This window comes from Panthera onca, chromosome A1 (genome assembly GCF_046562875.1).
Source record: "Panthera onca isolate mPanOnc1 chromosome A1, mPanOnc1 haplotype 2, whole genome shotgun sequence".
In the NCBI taxonomy this organism is placed as follows: domain Eukaryota; kingdom Metazoa; phylum Chordata; class Mammalia; order Carnivora; family Felidae; genus Panthera; species Panthera onca.
The window spans coordinates 144,485,641-144,505,135 of NC_138339.1; the positions used below are offsets into that span (position 1 = coordinate 144,485,641).

At 40.0% G+C, this 19,495-nt stretch overlaps 1 protein-coding gene across 5 annotated transcripts in view; it reads right to left on the bottom strand.

The window, feature by feature from the left end:
* The window catches only part of COMMD10 (COMM domain containing 10), a 214,866-nt gene that overhangs the window by 129,862 nt on the left and 65,509 nt on the right, over window positions 1-19,495 (bottom strand). Inside the window, exon 6 of one of the 5 annotated variants that reach the window (XM_060636324.3) lies at window positions 9,096-9,344. The exons of the other annotated variants lie outside the window; for them this stretch is intronic. Coding sequence (XP_060492307.1) covers window positions 9,303-9,344 — 42 coding nt within the window. The 3' untranslated portion in view covers window positions 9,096-9,302. Of the gene's footprint in view, window positions 1-9,095; window positions 9,345-19,495 lie in introns of those variants that run through there. 5 annotated transcript variants of the gene reach the window in all.

Sequence of the window (19,495 nt, forward strand, 5' to 3'; positions counted from 1 at the left end):
AAAAAAAATTTTTTTAAAAAAAGGATCTGGTTCTGATTATCACTGACTAACCATGACAACTATACTAGTCACTTAACCATCTTGCCTTCAGCCTTTTTTCATTTATTATTAATATTGATACGCACAGTACATACATAGAAGCATTAAGGACATAATGTGTAAAAATATTTCAGAAAAATAAAGAATACATATTTGGATTGTTACAAATTATAGCTATAAGTATAAATAATAAGATTGGAAAAATGTACTTTTAATACTTTACTAAAATGACTTATCAGTGTAAAAACGGTATTTTGTTCATTGCCAGATTTCTTTTACTATAATAATAAAATGTCAAACCTCAATGTTTCTCTAAATTTGATATATTTTTCTTTGTTTTGTAGTTCAATCATTAACTCCCTTATCCAACATTTTCAAATAATTTAAAATCAATACAATTCTGAGTATGTACAAGGCACTATGCCATCCATGTGCCTTTATTAAGACGTTCATCAAACTGTGGACTGCCAAGGCCCTTTGCTTTCTTCATTTTTTTTCCTCTTGGGTTTACATTCCATTTGGATGGTAACTTTACCTGAATTCCCTCCACCCCCAGCTACTGCTAAGAAGAAAGAAGAGAACAAACTAAAATTATTCCACACCCCTCATGCACTTGGCACTGTGCCATCATACCTACATCATCTCGGTCAATCCTCACAACAACCCCAGGAGACAAGTATTCACATACATTTTAGAGATGAGAAAGATGAGCACCACATCAGAGAAAGCATTTAAACTACATATATGCTGAATCCAAAGCCTAGGATCTTTCCATTACGTCAGCAGTTTCCATTCCATTCCATTCCGTGTTACTTTATTTGAACGTAGGTAACACAGGTTGTTACATTTGTTCCCATAATTGTATCTCACAGGCCAGTACAATACACACACACACACACACACACACACACACACACACACACAATACTGGTGGACCTCACAATGCTGGCAACATTTTATTTTCTAAGAAATAACATATATTTTTACAAGTCCTCCTATCTACTATCACCATTACTTCCTAAAACAAAAGGATAATGTAATGAAACAGAACAGAAAGACAATCTCAAAATAAGAAACAAGTTTGACAGCCTTATAAAACAACCATATAAAAAGGTTGTCAACTGTTCGTTCTTTGGAAGGCTTGTTTTTATTTGTGTTTTGTTTTTGTTTTTGATTTTTTGTTTTGCAATTTTCACCACAGAACAGCACAGGGCCTCCAACTGCAGGATGAGAACAAGTACAAGAGGAGTAAAACACAGAAGCTAAAACATTGTCCTACAGACTCTTCCTATTTTCACTATAGTGGTGGTAAGAATGCGTGTTACGCTGGGGTGCCCGGGTGGCTCAGTCAGTTAAGCATCCAACTTCGGCTCAGGTCATGATCTCGTGGTTTGTGGGTTCAAGCCCTGTGTCGGGCTCTGTGCTGATGGCTCAGAGCCTGGAAGCTGCTTCGGATTCCGGGTCTCCCTCTCTCTGCCCCTCCCCGCTTGCACTCTGTCTCTGTGTCTCTCAAAAATAAATAAACATAAAGAATGCATGTTGCGTTGACTAAAGCCACGGGCTCTTTCAAAGTTAGATGTGCCAAGATTCTGCGGACAAAGAAAATCATCAGAGGCTTAAAAAGAAGGTAAAGAAGCTCCTGGTACCAGTAAGTGAACATTTTCAGTACTGTTACAGAGAGCGGGGCTTCCTGAGGTTTTTCCTTCAAATCAAATCTCTGCACCTGATGCAATCAAAAGAGCAGTTAAAAAGACTAAATCTATTACCTTGTACCTGAGAGACCCATCCATCTGCAGCTGCTCTCCTGTCTTCTCAGCCTTACCTATCACATTTAATTAAAAAGAGCCAGGGCTGTGTCTTTCTCATGTTTTGATGCAGCATCTGACATTAGAATGCTGTTATTCTTTGAGGATGGGTATACAATGAATTTATTATCTCACTGCCAAGCCAGAAAAAGATGCAAATAATAAGTGAATTTGAGCTAAATTTTCAGAATAAATTTATATTTAAAAAATTTCATAGTCTGGGGCACCTGGGTGGCTCAGTTGGTTAAGCGTCCAACTTTGGCCCAGGTCATGATCTCAGGTTTGTGAGTTCAAGCCCCGCGTCCGGCTCTGTGCTGACTGCTCAGAGCCTGGAGCCTGCTTCCCATTCTGTATCTCCCTCTCCCTCTGCCTCTCCCCCACTCACACTCTGCCTCTCTCTCTCAAAAATGAATAAACTTAAAAAAAATTAAAAAAAAAAAATCACAGTCTGTCCTCAAGACAGTGACCACTAGCAAAAGACATCAATTCTGAGTGCATGCATCAAATAGTCACTACAGTCTCTTCCATATTTAAACTATAAACACAGGGAATTTCAGATTGTATTCCAATGCTTCTCCGCTGGCATGAGAACTCTGGACATTTCTGGATATCTCAGCAGTCTGAACAACTCACTCTTACTAATTATTCCCTTAAAGTTCCACATGTCATGGAATGGCTGACACTGTATTCTGATAGGAATACTACCAACCTTAAGAGTGTTTACGAAGGTAGAAGGAAAATCACTATATATGTGTGATATTATTCAAAAAGCAGATAAATGTGTTTCTATAATATTTCTCACTTAATACTTAACCAATGAAAAAAATAATTTGCCTAATTATTTGATTAAGCCCCTTAATTTATATCTTTGTCACTAATACAAGCATCTCACAACAAATTATAAATACTCATGTTTTGATAGCATTTTCTAAAAGGAAACCTAAATATTTACCTTTTTTCAAGCACTATATTTATTTGTAATTTCACTGACTTGCCAGGCAAAGGATGGGATCAAGGGTCTAGGAAGGGAGGCACACAGACAGAAAATCACCTGCTGTTTGCTGCAACTGAACTTGGAACTGACCTCTCCAATTCATGACTATTTATAAACACCTAGTGTATGGGGCACCACACGAGGTACCTCATAGCCGCCTGCCGCTCTACTATTCCATCCCGATTGATTTTCAAAAGTCTTCAGAATGGAGACTGGATGCCTAAAGCTTCTAAATGGTCACTTTGAAATAAAGTTCCTGCTTTTATGAAATACTTCTTATAAGGCCAACGTAATTGGCAAATTCTCTCTTTTAAGGATGAAACAGTATCCTGATGCCCTACGTTTCACATGGTGCAGTTAGGTTATGTACTGACACTGCCCAAAGATTAAATAATAAAATGAATATTGTTGATTTTGTCACTGACACCCTTAAAGTCATAATATGACGTTATCAGAACAATCTACTCAATATTGAAAATAAAATGCTTTCTAACTGTTTAATTAAAAAAAAAAAACTACAAGGAGGGTGAATTAAGCATTTTTCTGGGCTACATATTTAGGATTCAATCTTACTGAATTTCATTATTCATTCTATATGCTGTCCATTCCTTTGATCACTCACTTTTGAAGGCCTAATTCAAATGTGCACTCGCTCCTCTGTGGAGTCTTCCCTATGGATGTAGAAAAGATCAAGCCCACACATATATGTGCTCACACTGCACTTTGAATAAACCTCCATAATTCATTACCATTTATAAGCATCTCGTATGTCAGGCACTATTTTAGGTGCTTAACATATTTCCCACTTAACTGCACTGTTTCTGAGCCTTTCTCACATCAATGAGAGTCTGTCTAGAGGAAAAAACTTCACACCCATTTTTAGCCATGCAGTACCTATCACAGAGCATGGCACCTAAGAGGTTTTGAATGAATTTCGATACTTTATTAACACTATGCATTTTATTAAGAGAAATATATACTTGTGTGTTCACCTAAAATATAAGCTAGAATTTTATCACCATCTTCAAGTTTTTTTATTCTAAAGCAAAATTTGATTCTTGATTTTCTTCTCTAGTTCAAATTGACATAAATAATTGCTTAACATCATCAGTATGTTTTCCACACGTCACATCCTCACTCCCAACATTTTTTCCCCTTTTTCCACACAAAAACAACTGTTGAAATAACTTGGTCTCTAAATCAGAAGACTTATTCGCTGCATGCTTTATTACATCAGAGTGAGGCAGACCTGTATTCAGATCTCAACTCAGTTATTTACTAGCTGTATGATTTTGCTTTGTTTCTTCGTTTCTAGAATAGAGATAATAGTCTATGTTTGACAGAACCATTGAGAAGAGTAAATTAAATAATAAATTTGAAGCACTGGCACATACTAAACACCCAGTATGTGGGCACTGTTGTCCATGTGACACAGACTTAGCCTTATTCCAGCCATGATTATTACAGTCTTAGCTTAGACCAGTGGTACTCAAACAAGTGTATCTAACAAAGAACACAACAAATACTTGTGTGACTATCCTGAAAGAGTTTTCATTGGTGGAAGGACAAGAGAAGGTAGGTATAGGCACAAAGCTAGAAAACTATCCCCTGATGACTTTGAAATCACTATTTTAAAATTTTAAATTTATTAAACTTTTTAAGTCCATACCCAAATCCATTTATTAACAAAATGTTAAAAGGCCAAATCTGAGTTCCCTATTTGCCATTAAAATAGACATATTTCAAGGGCTCCTGGGTGGCTCAGTCGGTTAAGCGTCAGACTCTTGATTTTGGCTCACGTCATGATCTCACAGTTCATGAGTTCGAGCCTGGGTAGGGTTCTGCACTGCCACTGCTGAGTCTGCTCGGGATTCTTTCTCTCTCCCTCTCTCCGCCCCTCCTGCTCTGTCTTTCTATCTCTAGGTAAATAAACAAACTTAAATAGAATAAAATAGATATATTTTATTCAACAAAATATTTGTCAATATAGCCAGCTTCCTTAGTAATACATGCTTAATTAAAATAATTATATTAATTTTAAATTCTCCTACAGATTAAGATGTAGAAAAAGTATTTCACTTTATAACCAATTCCTAATTTGGGGTTTATTAGTTTTTTTAATATTTTAATGCTTATTTTTGAGACAGAGACAGAGAGAAAGAGAGAGACAGAGCACAAGTTGGGGAGGAGCAGAGAGAGAGGCACAGAATCTGAAGCAGGATCCAGGCTTTGAGCTGTCAGCACAGAGGCCAACGCAGGGCTCAAGTACACGGACCGTGAGATTATGACCTGAGTCGAAGTCAGACGCTCAACCAACTGAGCCATCCAGCCAACCCAAATAAGCCCCTAGGGTTTATTAGTTTATAAAATCAGAAAGGCAATGAATGCCCTTGTCATCCCTGTCACTGCATGAAGAGACAGCTAACATTATCACCATGGCCAGATGTGCTCAGGGCTCAAAGCTGCTCTTCTACTAGGTCAGAAAGGTCTCTATTGGTTTTACTGTTGTTCAACTTAACTATCGAGCTCAGCCTTTTAGAACAGTCTGTAAGTGTGAAATAAAAATACTGCAATAGCCACACATTCATTCTTTAAAAATACAGTAATAACTGAAGAGCTCATGTGCCAGGCACTGTTTTAGGCATGTTCCTGCTCTCAGGAAGTTTACTTTCTAGGATAGGGGAACAGCAAATACACAAATAAACATACTAAGTAATAGTATGTCAGGGGATGACAGTTCCATGAAGAAAAGTAGAGTAAGAGGAACAGAGAGTAACTATATATAAAGTGTTCAAGGAAGGCTTCTCTCTGGAAGATATCTGAGCAGAGACCTAGCAGAAGGGAAACAGCAATCCATGTGGCTGTCAAGGGAAGAAGCATTCTAGAAGAGGATACAGAGAGTGCAAAGGCCCTGAGGCAGACGCATGTTGGAAGTGCTCTGGGAAAAACAGGTTAGAAGACAGGGAGGGAAAAAGGTAAGAGATGAAGTTAAACAGACAGCATGAAATCATCTCATGGAGGACCTTACAGGCAATGCTAAGGCCTTTGGGTTTTAATCTCAGTTATAAGGGAAAGGACAAAGCGTACAGTGAGCAGAGAAATGACATAATCTGAACTATGTTTGAAAATTACGACTGCTGTGTGAAAAATAAGCTACAGAGAACAAAGGTAGAAGCAGGGAGACTAGAAGCACAGATGACAGATTCTTGTCAAATATAAATGATTAGCCACAGGAGAAAATAAAATTTCCTGGACTTAATTAATGAACATGGTGACCTCTATTCCAGCGACAAGACTGCAAAAGATGTTAGCACCTGTTCCATGTCAAAGCACGACAAAACTGTTTGCCAACAAATTAGTCAGACCTGGGGGGGAAAAATAATAATTGTTTGCAAGGCAAATGACACTTCATTTACAAAGGTTTTTCCATAACGTAGATTAATCCTTAAAGCTTTAGACGCATATGCCCAAATCTGCCAGATTCATGAAAGCCAAACTACAAAGACAGGAATGAATTATCTACTTCCAGGAATGGGAGACCAAGCCCAGCTCTCCCCCTAAGGATTAAGTAGAAAAACTTGACAAAAAAGAATTGAAAGCAAAAATTAAAAAAACATTTCCTTGAAGGCACTAGAGAGCCAACAACCAAGGGACGATTTATAGTTCAGGATCCTGGGGTGGCCCAGGGATGTAAACTCATTCTTTGGGGGCACTCCTCCCTTCCTCCTTAAGAGAAGCAGACATTCAAATGACCAATTAAAAAAAGCAGGGAGGGTGGTAAAGGCAATCCATCTTATCAGCAATTTACAAAATAAATATTAAAACCATGATAGTAAAAACCACATTCACCAAAAAGGCTACAAACTAAAAAGACTTACTGCCAAGTTCTGGGAACAATGTCAAACAATCACACGTTCTTACACACTGCCCGTGTGAGTGTATTCCGTGCAACTACTTCCAAATTAAACACACACATCCTTGAGCAGATTGTAAGAACAACCCCAATTCTTCACCCTTTGCTACAAGACATTACCTCTGAAATGTGATTCTGCAGCACCTCTGAGAACTAATTAGAATCGATTTCCCTACTTTGTGACTTACTCTGGCCAACAGAATGTGACGAAAACAACAGTGCGCGTGTTCCGCACTGAGGCCTCAGGAAGCCTGGTGTCGTTTCGTGTTTCCCCTCTGAACCTGGTGAACAAGCCCAGGCTAAGCTGCTCAGTGATGAAAGACCTGAAGCCCGAGCACCCCAGTCACCGCGGCAAGTAAAGCCATCCAAAACTCGCCCGCCCCCAGCCAACTGCCGGCACATGAGCGATGCCAACTGGGCTCAGGCAAGCCCAGAGAGCAAACTACCCCGCCCACTCGCACACTCGTGACCAATAATAAACGGTGAGTGTTTTCAACCACTGCATCTTGAAGTGGTTTGTGATACAGCAAGAGCTAACGGTACCCAAAGTGAATTACAGCCATGATGATATATATGATTATATATGTGTATTATATATGTAATACTGGCTTTGGAACTGAACAGTGGCCTAATAAGCCTTGAAAAATGGAGAGCAAACTGTTAGCAAAAGCTGGAAAAGGGGAACACAGCTTGCACTGGAGGCTGTAAATTTTAGGAGCCTGTGCCTGTAGTAACAAAACAAGTGGCAAAATCGTGTCACCGAGAATACTCAGAAGATGAAGAAGTTACTCGATGGACATCTGGATTTGCCGGAGATCTCTAGGCAAATGTTCAAAGTCAGCTCATTGTCCCTGGCCGTGCAAGATAAGCTAATGATGGCAAGAAAGACACAACCTAAAGAAAAAAGTGATCGCTTTATAAGGAAAATTTAGGAGGCGTAAAGAGGGGCCAAGCCTTGCTGGGCTGGAAAATAAGACGGTTTCTCATCTCCAGTCTCTCAGCTGGCTAACATTCACCAAATACAATACCATCAAGGGCTGTAGATCCAAATCAAGGGACCAGACATAAAACCCTTTGTTAACCTAAAAGAATTATGGAGGGGTCTACCAGACCCTCTCAGCTAAGCTTTCTAGGCTTAAAGGAGTTGCCTCACAGCAGGCGAATGCCCCCAAAGTAAGTCTACTGGAAGAGGCATGTCTCCGAAAGAACTTAAAGTATGGCTTTGGGCCTATCATAAAACCCAGCAATTCCACTCACAGGCATCTACCCAAACAGAAATGGGTGATCACATGTAACAGGAGGCACACGTACAAGAATGCTGACAGCAGCAGTATATATATTAGTTAAAAACTGGAAACAACCAGGGGCACCTGGGTGGCTCAGTCAGTTAAGCCTCCGACCCTTGATTTCCACTCAGGTCATGATGTCACAGTTCATGTGTCCGAACCCCGCGTTAGGCTCTGCGCTGACAGTGTGGAGCCTGCTTGGGATTCTCTCTCACGTTCTCTCTCTGCCCCTCCCCTACTTGTGCTCACTGTCTCCCTCAAAATAAAAGAACTTATTTTTTTTAAGTTTAAATAAAAAAAAAAAAACACAGAAACAACCCAAATGCCTAAGTAAAACATGGCTGACTCATATCATAAAACACCATACAACACAGCAAATGAACAAACTACAGCTGTATATTACATGGATGAATACCACAAACATAACACTGAAGAATCCAGAAACAAAAGAGCATAGTCAATATAATTTGTGTTAGATAAGGTCAAAAATGAAACCATCAAAGCTAAACTATAGTGTTTAGAGATACATGATTAGGGGATAAAAGCATAAAGAAAAACAAGAAATAGTATCATAGAAGATAGATTTGCATGGGGGGAATTTATTTGGAAGAAGCCAAGACTTCTGGCATGCTGGCACTATTTTAGACCTTGATCTGGGTGGTAGTTACACAGATGTTACCCTTGTGAATAACTGGACATCTATGTTTTATGCATTTTTCTGTATACATATAATTTGGCATGTGTAAGAGATGTGAATAAGTGATGCTACAGGTCAGACTCAGGTAGTAAGAGAACTAAGAACATGTCTAGGTTGGCGAGCACCACAGAACAGAGCCATTTCCTAAAATGAGATGCTTTGCTGAGATTTTATTTAATACATGTAATCAAAGCAACAGTGATATATTCTGTCAGCCTGCTTAAGAATAAAGGGGTAGAAAGGATTCCCGGTGTTTGCTCCATCATGATAAAATCTAGCAGGTACCGTATTACGAGGGGAACCGTCACTGTGTCTCATCAGAAGCACCATTTGCTTTCAATAATACTTTATTGAGATCTCTGTTCTATAGCAATTCAGAAATTCCTGATAGTTATAAAATGGCTTCTTCCGTCATTTATCTAGTTGCTCTACAGAAGTTCTTGTGAAATTTTACTTGAGGAGAAACACTTGAGCAGAATTCCCTCCTTGTGCCCTGACAGCTGAAAACACAAGACCTTTGTGCCAGGCAAAGACCAGAGATGGCAGACCCCACAAGGTAAGACCCCACTCAAGGCTTCAAAACCGTATCCCAGTTGTGTATCAACTTGACCTGTGTGATAAGAGACATGTATGGTACAAAACAATAATATACTAAACTACCTACCTTCAATTAGAACTTTCTCTTAACCACTATAAAACAAATATACACAAAAACATACTGAAAAAAACACACATTAACTCCTATCTGCCCAATTCATATTCTACTGTTGAATAATTTTTGAAATCTGTAACCCAAGTATAAAAGAGTTACAGACGGATTGACTTCAGAGAATACTTTTCTTTAAAAAACAAACAAACAAACAAAGACTGGGGCACCTCGGCAACTGCTCAGGCAGTTGAGCATCTGATTCTTGATTATCGACTCAGGTCATGGTCTCTCGGTGGTGAGATCAAGCTCCACTATCTCTCTCTCTCTATCCCTCCTACCCCCTGCCCCTGCCCCCAGTCATTCTCCCTCTCTCTCTCTCAAATAAAAAATATAAACTCATTAAACAAGAAAAAAGAAAAAAAAAATCTGCTTGAACTGGCACCTAATACCTTTAATTAAATTTTCAGAATGTACCAGTTGGCTGATGTTAGTACGGGATATGCTGTAACACTATTATAAATAAAACTCATTTTCCGATGAATCTGTAATTGTGAAATGGGCTAGAAGATTAGTACCGTTTTATTTTTAAAGAGCATTACAAAGCAGACAATATGCAATTTTAAAATACAAGCTAACATTTTGAGATCTGTGGTCAATTTAATTCTCCAAATATAGACACAATATCTCTTATCCTTCTCTTACAATATGACTTTAAGACTTGTCCCATAGATAGGTAGTGTCAATATCCCTCCTCCTTGAACTTGGTAGACCTTTGTGATTGCTTCAACCAAGAGTCACATAGAAATTATCCTATGGGGGGAGGGAGAGCCTGGGTGCCTCAGTCAGTTAAGCGTCTGACTTAGGCTCAGGTGATGATGTCACGGTTGGTGGTTCCAGCCCTGCGTCACGATCTGTGCTGACAGCTCCAAGCCTGGAGCCTGCTTCAGATTCTGTGTCTCCCTCTCTGCCCCTCCCCTGCTTATGCTGTCTCTCAAAAATGAATAAATGTTAAAAAAATAAAATAAAATAAAAAGAAATTATGCTATGGGACTTCTGGGGCTGGGTCATAAAAAGGCCATGCACTTCTGCCTTAGGCCACTAGCGTGTGGAATTTAGCTGCTACTGGCATTGAAACCAGGTGGAGAATATTAAAGCCTAAAAGGGAGTGAAGAGAGTGTTAGCGGAAGCTTAAAAGACCTGGCAAAGGTCGCAGGGATGCTGGTTTTATTTTGGAAGGAAGTTTAGAAATACTGTTGTTGGCAGAACACTTGAAAATAGGACATGTTCCTAATGAAGTCAATGACTGAATGTGCCCACTGGGCTTCTTCTCACTGTCTATGATGATGACATATGAAAAGAAAAAGAGATGAGCTAAAGAATACACTGTTAACTCTGGAGGGGCAGGGACATGCGGGATTTAACAATACAACCCTGAGGTAACAAGCACCTCCAGCTGGTAAGATGATTCTCAAAGAAGGAAACAGCTTCCAGGCAAAGGTCAAATCTAGAGTGGGACTGGAAGGTCCTATGTGAAGACTTCAGAAAGATCTAACAGAGCCTCCTAGAAACGTTCAGACTGCTAAAAAGTCTTACAAAGGTATATTGGTTTTTTACTGTTATCTACCAGAAACTTAGTGGTTTAAAGCAACGTCCAATGAGTAGCTCACATTTCTGTAGGTAAGAATTTCAGTCAGGCTTGGCCGGCGTCTCCTCTGTGTTTCTCACGAGGGTATGTAATCAGGTGTCACTCACGCTGGGCTCCTATCTGGGGTTCTGGGGAAGCAACTGCTTCCAAGCTTACTCAGATTGATGCAGCTAGAATCAGAATCTAGTTCCTGCAGCTAATGGTCTGTGTTCTCCACTTCCTTGCCATCAACCAGAGAACACTCTCTTCTCCTAGGGGCTGCCCTCATTCTGTCTCACTAATTTCTCCATCTTCAAACTGGCAACACGTGGAGTCTCTTGCTGTGAAGCTTCCTGACTTCCTCTTCTGCTACTAGCCAGTGAAAACTTTGCAGTTTTTTTTTTTTAATGTTTTAAATGTTTATTTATTTTTGACAGAGAGAGAGAGAGAGAGAGAGAGAGCGAGCGCGAGCATGAGCGGGGGAGGGGCAGAGAGAGAGGGAGACACAGAAATCGAAGCAGACTCCCGGCTCCAAGCTGTCAGCACAGAGCCCAATGCGGGGCTCAAACTCACGAACCGTGAGATCATGACCTGAGCCAAAGTCAGACGCTCAACCAACTGAGCTACCCAGGCACCCCCAAACCTTGTGCTTTTAAACAGTATACCTGGGGGCACCTGGGTGGCTCAGTCGGCTGAACGTCCGACTTTAGCTCAGGTCATGACTTCACGGTTCCTGAGTTCGAGCCCTGCATTGGGCTCTGTGCTGGCAGTACTGAGTCCTTTTCTGGGGATCCTCTTTCCCCCTCTCTGCCTGTCCCTCCCCTGCTCACACATGCTGAGAAAGAGAGAGAGAGAGAGAGAGAGAGAGAGGGAGAGCAAGAGTGAGAGACAGAGCACAAGTGGGGGAGGGGCAGAGAGAGAGGGAGACACAGAATCCGAAGCAGGCTCCAGGCTCTGAGCTGTCAGCACAGAGCCCGATGCGAGCTCGAGCCCACCAACAGTGAGATCATGACCTGAGCCGAAGTCAGATGCTTAACCGAATGAGCCACCCAGGCGTCCCTAAAACATATTTTAAAAAAATAAATAAAAATAATGAGTCAGACGAGTCAGGCCCATCCTGATAATCTCCCTTAGGTCAACTGACTTGGATCTTTAATTAAATTTATTTAAAAGATAATTGATCTGTTTAAACCAATACTGTCATATAGTGTGAGGTTTAAAACATATGTAAGAAAAATGCATGACAGCAGCAGCAAAAGGCTAGGAGAGGAGAAACAGTAGTAATGCTACTGTAAAGTTCTATTCGTTATTTGATAAAGTGCTTGGAACCTGAGGCAAAAAATTGTGTGTTCCATTCACATTATTTGAATGTATATTTTAATGGTTAATATTTTTCCAGAACATTAACTGAAAAGCTGAGACTCCTAACATCTTAGATGTAAATATTTTATTTATATCAACAATGGAATTTGTTATAAGTTTACTTTCCTGGCTTTAATGAAAACAAACTCACCCATAATATTTTTTTTTAAATCTACTTCTCTGCTTATGTTATTTTCAATTGAGGGAAATGGTAGGTGAAAGAGTTTCTCTTGACCAAGCCCCAATCTTAAGTAATTTTAAATTAGCTTCAGGGGTGCCTGAATGGTTCGGTTGGTTAAGTGCCAACTTCAGCTCAGGTCATGATCTCGCGGTTCATGAGTTCGAGCCCCACGTCAGGCTCTGTGCTGACAGCTCAAGGCTGTGGCCTGTTTCGGATTCTGTGTCTCCCTCTCTGCCTCTCCCCCACTCATGCTGTCTTTCTTTCTCTCAAAAACTAACAAACATTAAAAAAATTTTTTTGCTTCAGTTTCACTGAAGCTTCGTTGACAGGACACCACTGTGAATGGTATTGTTTAAAAAAAAAAAAAAGAAAGAAAGAAAAGAAAAAGCTCCAGAGGCAGGTGGGTGGCTCGGTTAAGGTCTGACTTTGGCTCAGGTCATGATCTCACAGTTAGTGAGTTGGAGCCCCACACTGGGCTCTGTGCTGCCAGCTGGGTGCCTGGAGCCTGCTTCGGATTCTGTGTCTCCCTCTCTGTCCCTCCCCCACTTACAATCTGTCTCTCTCACTCTCTCTCTCAAAATAAATAAACATTAAAAAAATTATTAAAAAACGAAACATAAAAAAAATTCCTGGGGATTAAGGAGCGCACTAGTCACGATGAGCACAGGGTGATGATGTATGTGGCATCACTATACTGTACATCTGAAACTAATGTAACAATGTATGTTAACTAATTAGAATTAAAATAAAAATTTAAAAGAAAAAAGAAAAAAAAAATCTCAAGGTCGCTTACACATTTGGGTAAAACTGTACTAAGTAAATTTCCTGAACCAGTTTTAGAAGATCCAAACAGCATGCTGATTTTATAATTATGAATACTGCATGCTGCTAGATCCATTTCAGATGAAATTTCTACAGGACTTAGTCTAAATATTTAAGAACCAAGTCAGTGGCTATTTTTTTGTAAAGAAGTTTTCATGGGGCGCCTGGGTGGCTCAGTTGGTTAAGCAACCGACTTCGGCTCAGGTCATGATCTCACAGTCTGTGAGTTCGAGCCCCGCGTCAGGCTCTGTGCTAACAGCTTAGAGCCTGGAGCCTGCTTCAAATTCTGTGTCTCCCTCTCTCTCTGCTCCTCCCCCACTCATGCTCTGTCTTTCTCACTTTCAATAATAAACAAAAACATTTAAAAAAAATTTTTTTTTAAAGTATTCATAAAAAATGACTTTTCTCTGGCTAGAAATTCAAAATTTAAGACACTCCATTTAACTTCTGAGATCTTCATCACAAATGTGAAATTGGAATGCTGATAATTTCCCTAATTTTTATCTTCTATACATTTTTCCATAATAAGTTATACTCTTACCTACTTCTAACTTCTTTACTTTTATTTTAAAATTGAGCAGATATAGTCCTAGCTCCTGCCATTCATCGAACATTCAAAGTTATGCTCTCTCATGTGTTGTAAGCAAAGGGATAGGGTTTCCCTTAAGCATACAGCTTTTTGTATAGTCAAATATCAAGGTAGATTCTTAGTGGCTTTTTCCAGTTGATTCAAACAGCTAACACAATAAGCCCAAATGGTTAGCCCAACTCCAGTGATAAAAGTTAAGATTTTGCAATCCTAACAGAAAATAACAAACCAAAGCCTAAGTTCAAACAAATACCACTACCACACCTGGTCTATCAATAATTTATTTAACAAATCAGTGCGTAAAGGTACACTATCATTACCCCATACACTCAGTTCAAGGCTACATGCCAACTAGATTATAATTAAATATCCAGTAATTTTTAAAAGATACCAACTATAGAGCCACAAATTCAAAAAAAAAAAAAATGTTAATGTGTATTTTTTTCTGAGAGACAGAGAGAAACTAAGCGTGAGTGGGGGAGGGACAGACAGAGGGAGACACAAAATCTGAAACAGGCTCCAGGCACTGAGCTGTCAGCACAAAGCCCAATGTGGGGCCTGAACTCACGAACCATGAGATCATGACCTGAGTTGAAGCCAGTCGCTTAACTGACTGGGCCATCCAGGTGCCCCAAGAGCCACAAATTCAAAACAGAGTCTACCGCATTAAGATTTCTTACCAATGAGGTACTAACAGAAAACACTGACAAATTTATAGGCTTTTACTCCTTGTATAGGCCTCCTTGGAGGCCATTCCTCCAAAATATTCTGATGGTCCATATTCTTTGATACTTGCTAGTTTCCTTTAAATATTCAAGATAGTGCGTATATTCTAGTATCCCTAAAATTGGCATTATCTCTAAAGAGGTACATAGCTGTTAAGTGATGAGTCCAAAGTCACTATAAAAGCAACAGAACTGGACCCAGCTTTTTGCCTGAAAGTTTACTTAGTATTCATTTCTGATTTAAGTTCCAATGCTCCAGGAAAAGAAAAGAAGGTTACTAGTGCTAAAGAAGAAAATTCAGTAACGTCTTGTGACAGACCTAAACTTCCCTTAAATATGTTCTTCCAAATGCTGTCAAAAGTAATTTATCCTAAAGATATTAGAGAGAATATTTAAAGATTCAAAGAATTGTCTTCTTTATGCCTCTACTTTAACAGCCAGTTCCACTTTTGGCAAAACTCAGTAACAGCCTTATAAAGGGTGAGGCATTTCAATTTGCCTTGTCCTCACCTTATCTTTAAGGGATAAAGATATCCAGGAACTAAACTGTACTGTAATAGACACTTTTGCGTTTCCTATCATATTTAGTTCTCAGACAAATCTTGTTGGGTAGCTCTTATTATCCAAATTTTCAGATTAGAATTTGAGCCCGAAGCAGATACGTAACCCGCTTGAGATTCTTCCTAAGAGGCTAACAGTGTGCTTCTGAAGCCTGTGTTGTTTTCACTGAATGCCAACGCCAACGCCACCTTGAAATTCATCAACCTCACTCTCCATTGTCTGTCAAAATCTAATACGGACTTATTTATGAGCTGGATGGGAGAAATCACTTAATCCGAGCCCTTTATTTTGGACAGGATAGCACCAAGATCAGAGAGGCAAAGCATCAAATGCTTTGTCTCAGGACACACAGCTATTTAGTAATAGAGTCTAAACCCTCTCTGCAACAATATTAGCGTGTAAAAAAACCAAAAAAAACCCACAAATAGTAATCTTCAACCAAACCTTTTAAAATATAATAAATTAAATGTTACAGCTCTCAAAATTTTCAGGTCTTAATGTTACGATTGACTTTTAGAATGCTTCTTACACTAATGGCTGTGATAGGTTTTAATGGCCTAGAATGAAGAAAAATAGGTGTTTAATGTTATTAATACAAATAAAGGCAAACCCCTACTGTATAAAGCGGCCTAAGTCGAGTCTACAAGAGTGGAAACCATGGGAGACAGCCATATCAGAATCTAAATCCAATTAAAATTGCTTGGTGGGTAGCAATTAGAACCCAGCTCAATATATTTGGAGGAAAACAGAGAATCATATCAGAGTTAGTATTCTTCAAACTGGCACTAATTAGGTCAAGATACACTCTGCCCTGTCAATTTAAAAATTAGCAACTATCACCTTCACTATCTTATCCCTTCCTTTTTTCACTGGGCACACAGAATGTTTATGTGCAAGGTTTTTAAAGAATATATTTAGACAACAAATACAGAATTCCAGTGAGCTTATATTTAAAGCCTTTTCTCTCTCCTAACAGGCTCTAATCCTATACATCAGTAGGAGATTGGTAACAGGCAGGGGACTTTCTTAATGAACACAGTAGTACTTTTAAATTCTCAGAAATAAGAACCTGAAGGCATAAATAAGTGAAACATATGAGGGACAAAGCACGTACAGAACAAGTATCAGGTGACACAATGGAGTGACAAGATACTGAATCTGTGAATTCAACTATGATTCCCTTATATGACCTCAAGTATACCCTTTGCAAACAGAGACAGAATCAAATAATGCAGGCAGTTAGGCCCACCATTCACCTGAACGAGTTTAAGTCCTGGAGTGAGGTGGAAAATGTCCACCCTCAGTATCACCAGTCAATGCAAGCTGAGGTCCCATGTGGGCTAACAGCAATTCCAGTGCTAAAGGACATACATGCTCTCTAAATGTTCAACTAAAGAAACACTGAACTGTTCAAACAAACTGCCAAAGCACAGTAAAATGGGTGACATGTCCTTACAGGAATGTGATGCTGGGGTCCAATGCCATGTGCTCGTAAGGGATTCCCTCTGCCTAAGGGGCGCCTGGGGGGCTCAGCTGGTTAAGCATCCGACTTCGGCTCAGGTCATGATATCACTGTTCGTGGGTTCGACCAAGTGTCAGGCTCTGTGCTAATGGCTCAGAGCCTGGAGCCTGCTTTGGATTCTGGGTCTCCCTCTCTCTCTGCCACTCTCCCACTCACACTGTCTCTCTCTGTCTCCCATAAATAAGTAAACATTAAAAAAAAAAAATGTATTCTCCATGAGATCATCATCACCTGCGTGACCTTAGACTCTAAAACCTGTTTCCCCATTAGATGAGGTGACACTGTACGTAAAAGAAAAAAAGAGATCATGATGCTTTTTAACATTAAGGTGCAAAAACAAAACTATGAGGGTTTGTGGGAGAGGCTGGCAGAAATGAGAATGTGGCAATAATTAAGGTGGTCTGTGAATCCACTTCGAAACTGATTTGGGTCAACTTGCTGTTTGTCAATCAGTGATGAAGTAGCTCATCTTCACTATCTAAAAGAATTTTTATGTCAGAGCTTCAAAAATTACCTAAAACTGCTAGTAAACCAAACTTCCCCCAAGAGAATAATGGGGGTGAAAGGCATCCTCAGAAAACAGGTCAAATTTGCCCTCAGTCAATCCACACCATCAGCCAGTAGACACAGCATTCAGGAAATGCTTATATTTTTCTGCAAATCACTACTGCTAACTTCTGAGATCACTAACAATAAACTGCTAACTGTAGATTTCAAGCTCTGAATACAATATCCTCCCAGTAATTAAACAGAAGATGAGACAGTGAATTCGGTTTTTTAAAAAAAGACAAAATATTTTACAATTTCTACTTCCTACCATTTTTGAGGGAAATTCTGTTTCCTCAGCCTAACTCCCATCCTGGCACTGACAGCAAATGATAATGTTTGTACTTTACAGTGTGTTTAGTCCACAAGTCAGCTAGCGGCTGGGTGATCGGAAAACACCAGTGCCGGGAGACCCTGCCTGGCTGCCCGAGGGCTCAGAGGCTCAGTCGGTATCTCAGCTGACCTATTCCCTACTTGCTCTACAGCTGTGGAGATATGCTTGAGAAAAATTCAGTGCAGACTATTTTCCTACCAGAAATTCTCTGATGCCCTAGTACTATAAGTACTTGATCACCCAGACAGCCCTGCCAAAAAGAACAGGAACAATTCTCAGCCTCATCTCTATCAAGGTCAGTCTTTGACTCCTCACACTTGGCAAATGGAAATAAATCACTTACCCTCAGGAGATTTTCATGGCCATCAAAACAAAATGTTTAAGAGCAACGATAAAACCATAAAGACTGCTAGGGGTGCCTGTGCGGCTCAGTCGGTTAAGAATCTCACTTTGGGTCAGGTCATGATCTCACGGTTTGTGGGTTTGAGCCCCGCATGGGGCTCTGTGCTGACAGCTCGGAGCCCGGAGCCTGCTTCGGATTCTGTGTCTCCCTCTCTCTCTGCCCCTCCCCTACTCACGCTCTGTTTCTCTCAAAAATAAGTAAACGTTAAAAAACAAAAATATAGACTGTGAGAATAGGCACTAGCCATGAACCACACTAAAAGCAGGAGGCAAAGTAATCATTATGTTAGAACGGTGGCTACTTTATTAAATTGTAAATTATTTTCAGTCCTCCTGGGCAAATAATAAAAAGTGACTCACTGTTTATTAAGTCCAAGGGTCCAATGAGACAAAGCATCAAAGCACAAAGAATACCTGGCATATATTAAGTGGTCAATAAAATTACCGTTATCCTCCTGCTTGCTTGAATGTGGTAGAATCTGTATAGCAGTTACTGTCTGCACTGCAGCTGCTAAGATTCAGCTTCAACCCGCCCCACCCACCCAGGCTGGCCAGAGTTCAGCAGGAGAGAAGTGGAGACAACGAGATATCTCAGACAACTGCAAATTGTATATAGTATGAAGAAGAAATGAGACGTCCCTTCAACCTCCAAACGGGCCCTGGCCCATATTAACCGACCGCAAGGCAACTTATGGATTTGCTTCTTAGCATAAACCAAATTCCCTGGGCAGAAGACACGAAAAGACACTTTTCCAAAGAAGACATCCAGACGGCTAACAGACACGTGACAAGATGCTCAATGTCACTCATCATTTGGGAAATACAAATCAAAACCACGATGAGATACCAACTCACACCTGTCAGAATGGCTAACATTGAATTAGCAACACAAGAAACAACAGATGCTGGCGAGGATGCGGAGAAAGGGGAACTCTTTTGCACTGCTTGTGGGAATGCAAACCAGCGCAGCCACTCTGGAAAGCAGTGTGGAGGTTCCTCAAAAAACTAAAAACGGAACTACCCTACATCCCAGCAACTCCACTACTAAGTATTTACCCGAAAGATACAAAAACACATATTTGAAGGGGTACATGCACCCCAATGTTTACAGAAGCATTACCAACAATAGCCAAACTATGGAGAGAGTCCAAATGTCCAATGACTGATGAATGGATAAAGAAGATGTGTTATATATAAATGTAAAATGGAATATTACTCAGCCATCAAAAAGAATGAAATCTTGCCATTTGCAGTGATGTGGATGGAGCTAGAACATACCATGCTATGCAAAGTAAGTCCATCAGAAAAAGACAAACACCCTATGATTTCACTCATATGTGGAATTTAACAAACAAAACAGATGAACATGCGAGAAGGGGGGGAAGAGAGGGAAACAAACCACAAGAGACACTTAACAACAGAGAACTGAGGGTTGATGGAGGGT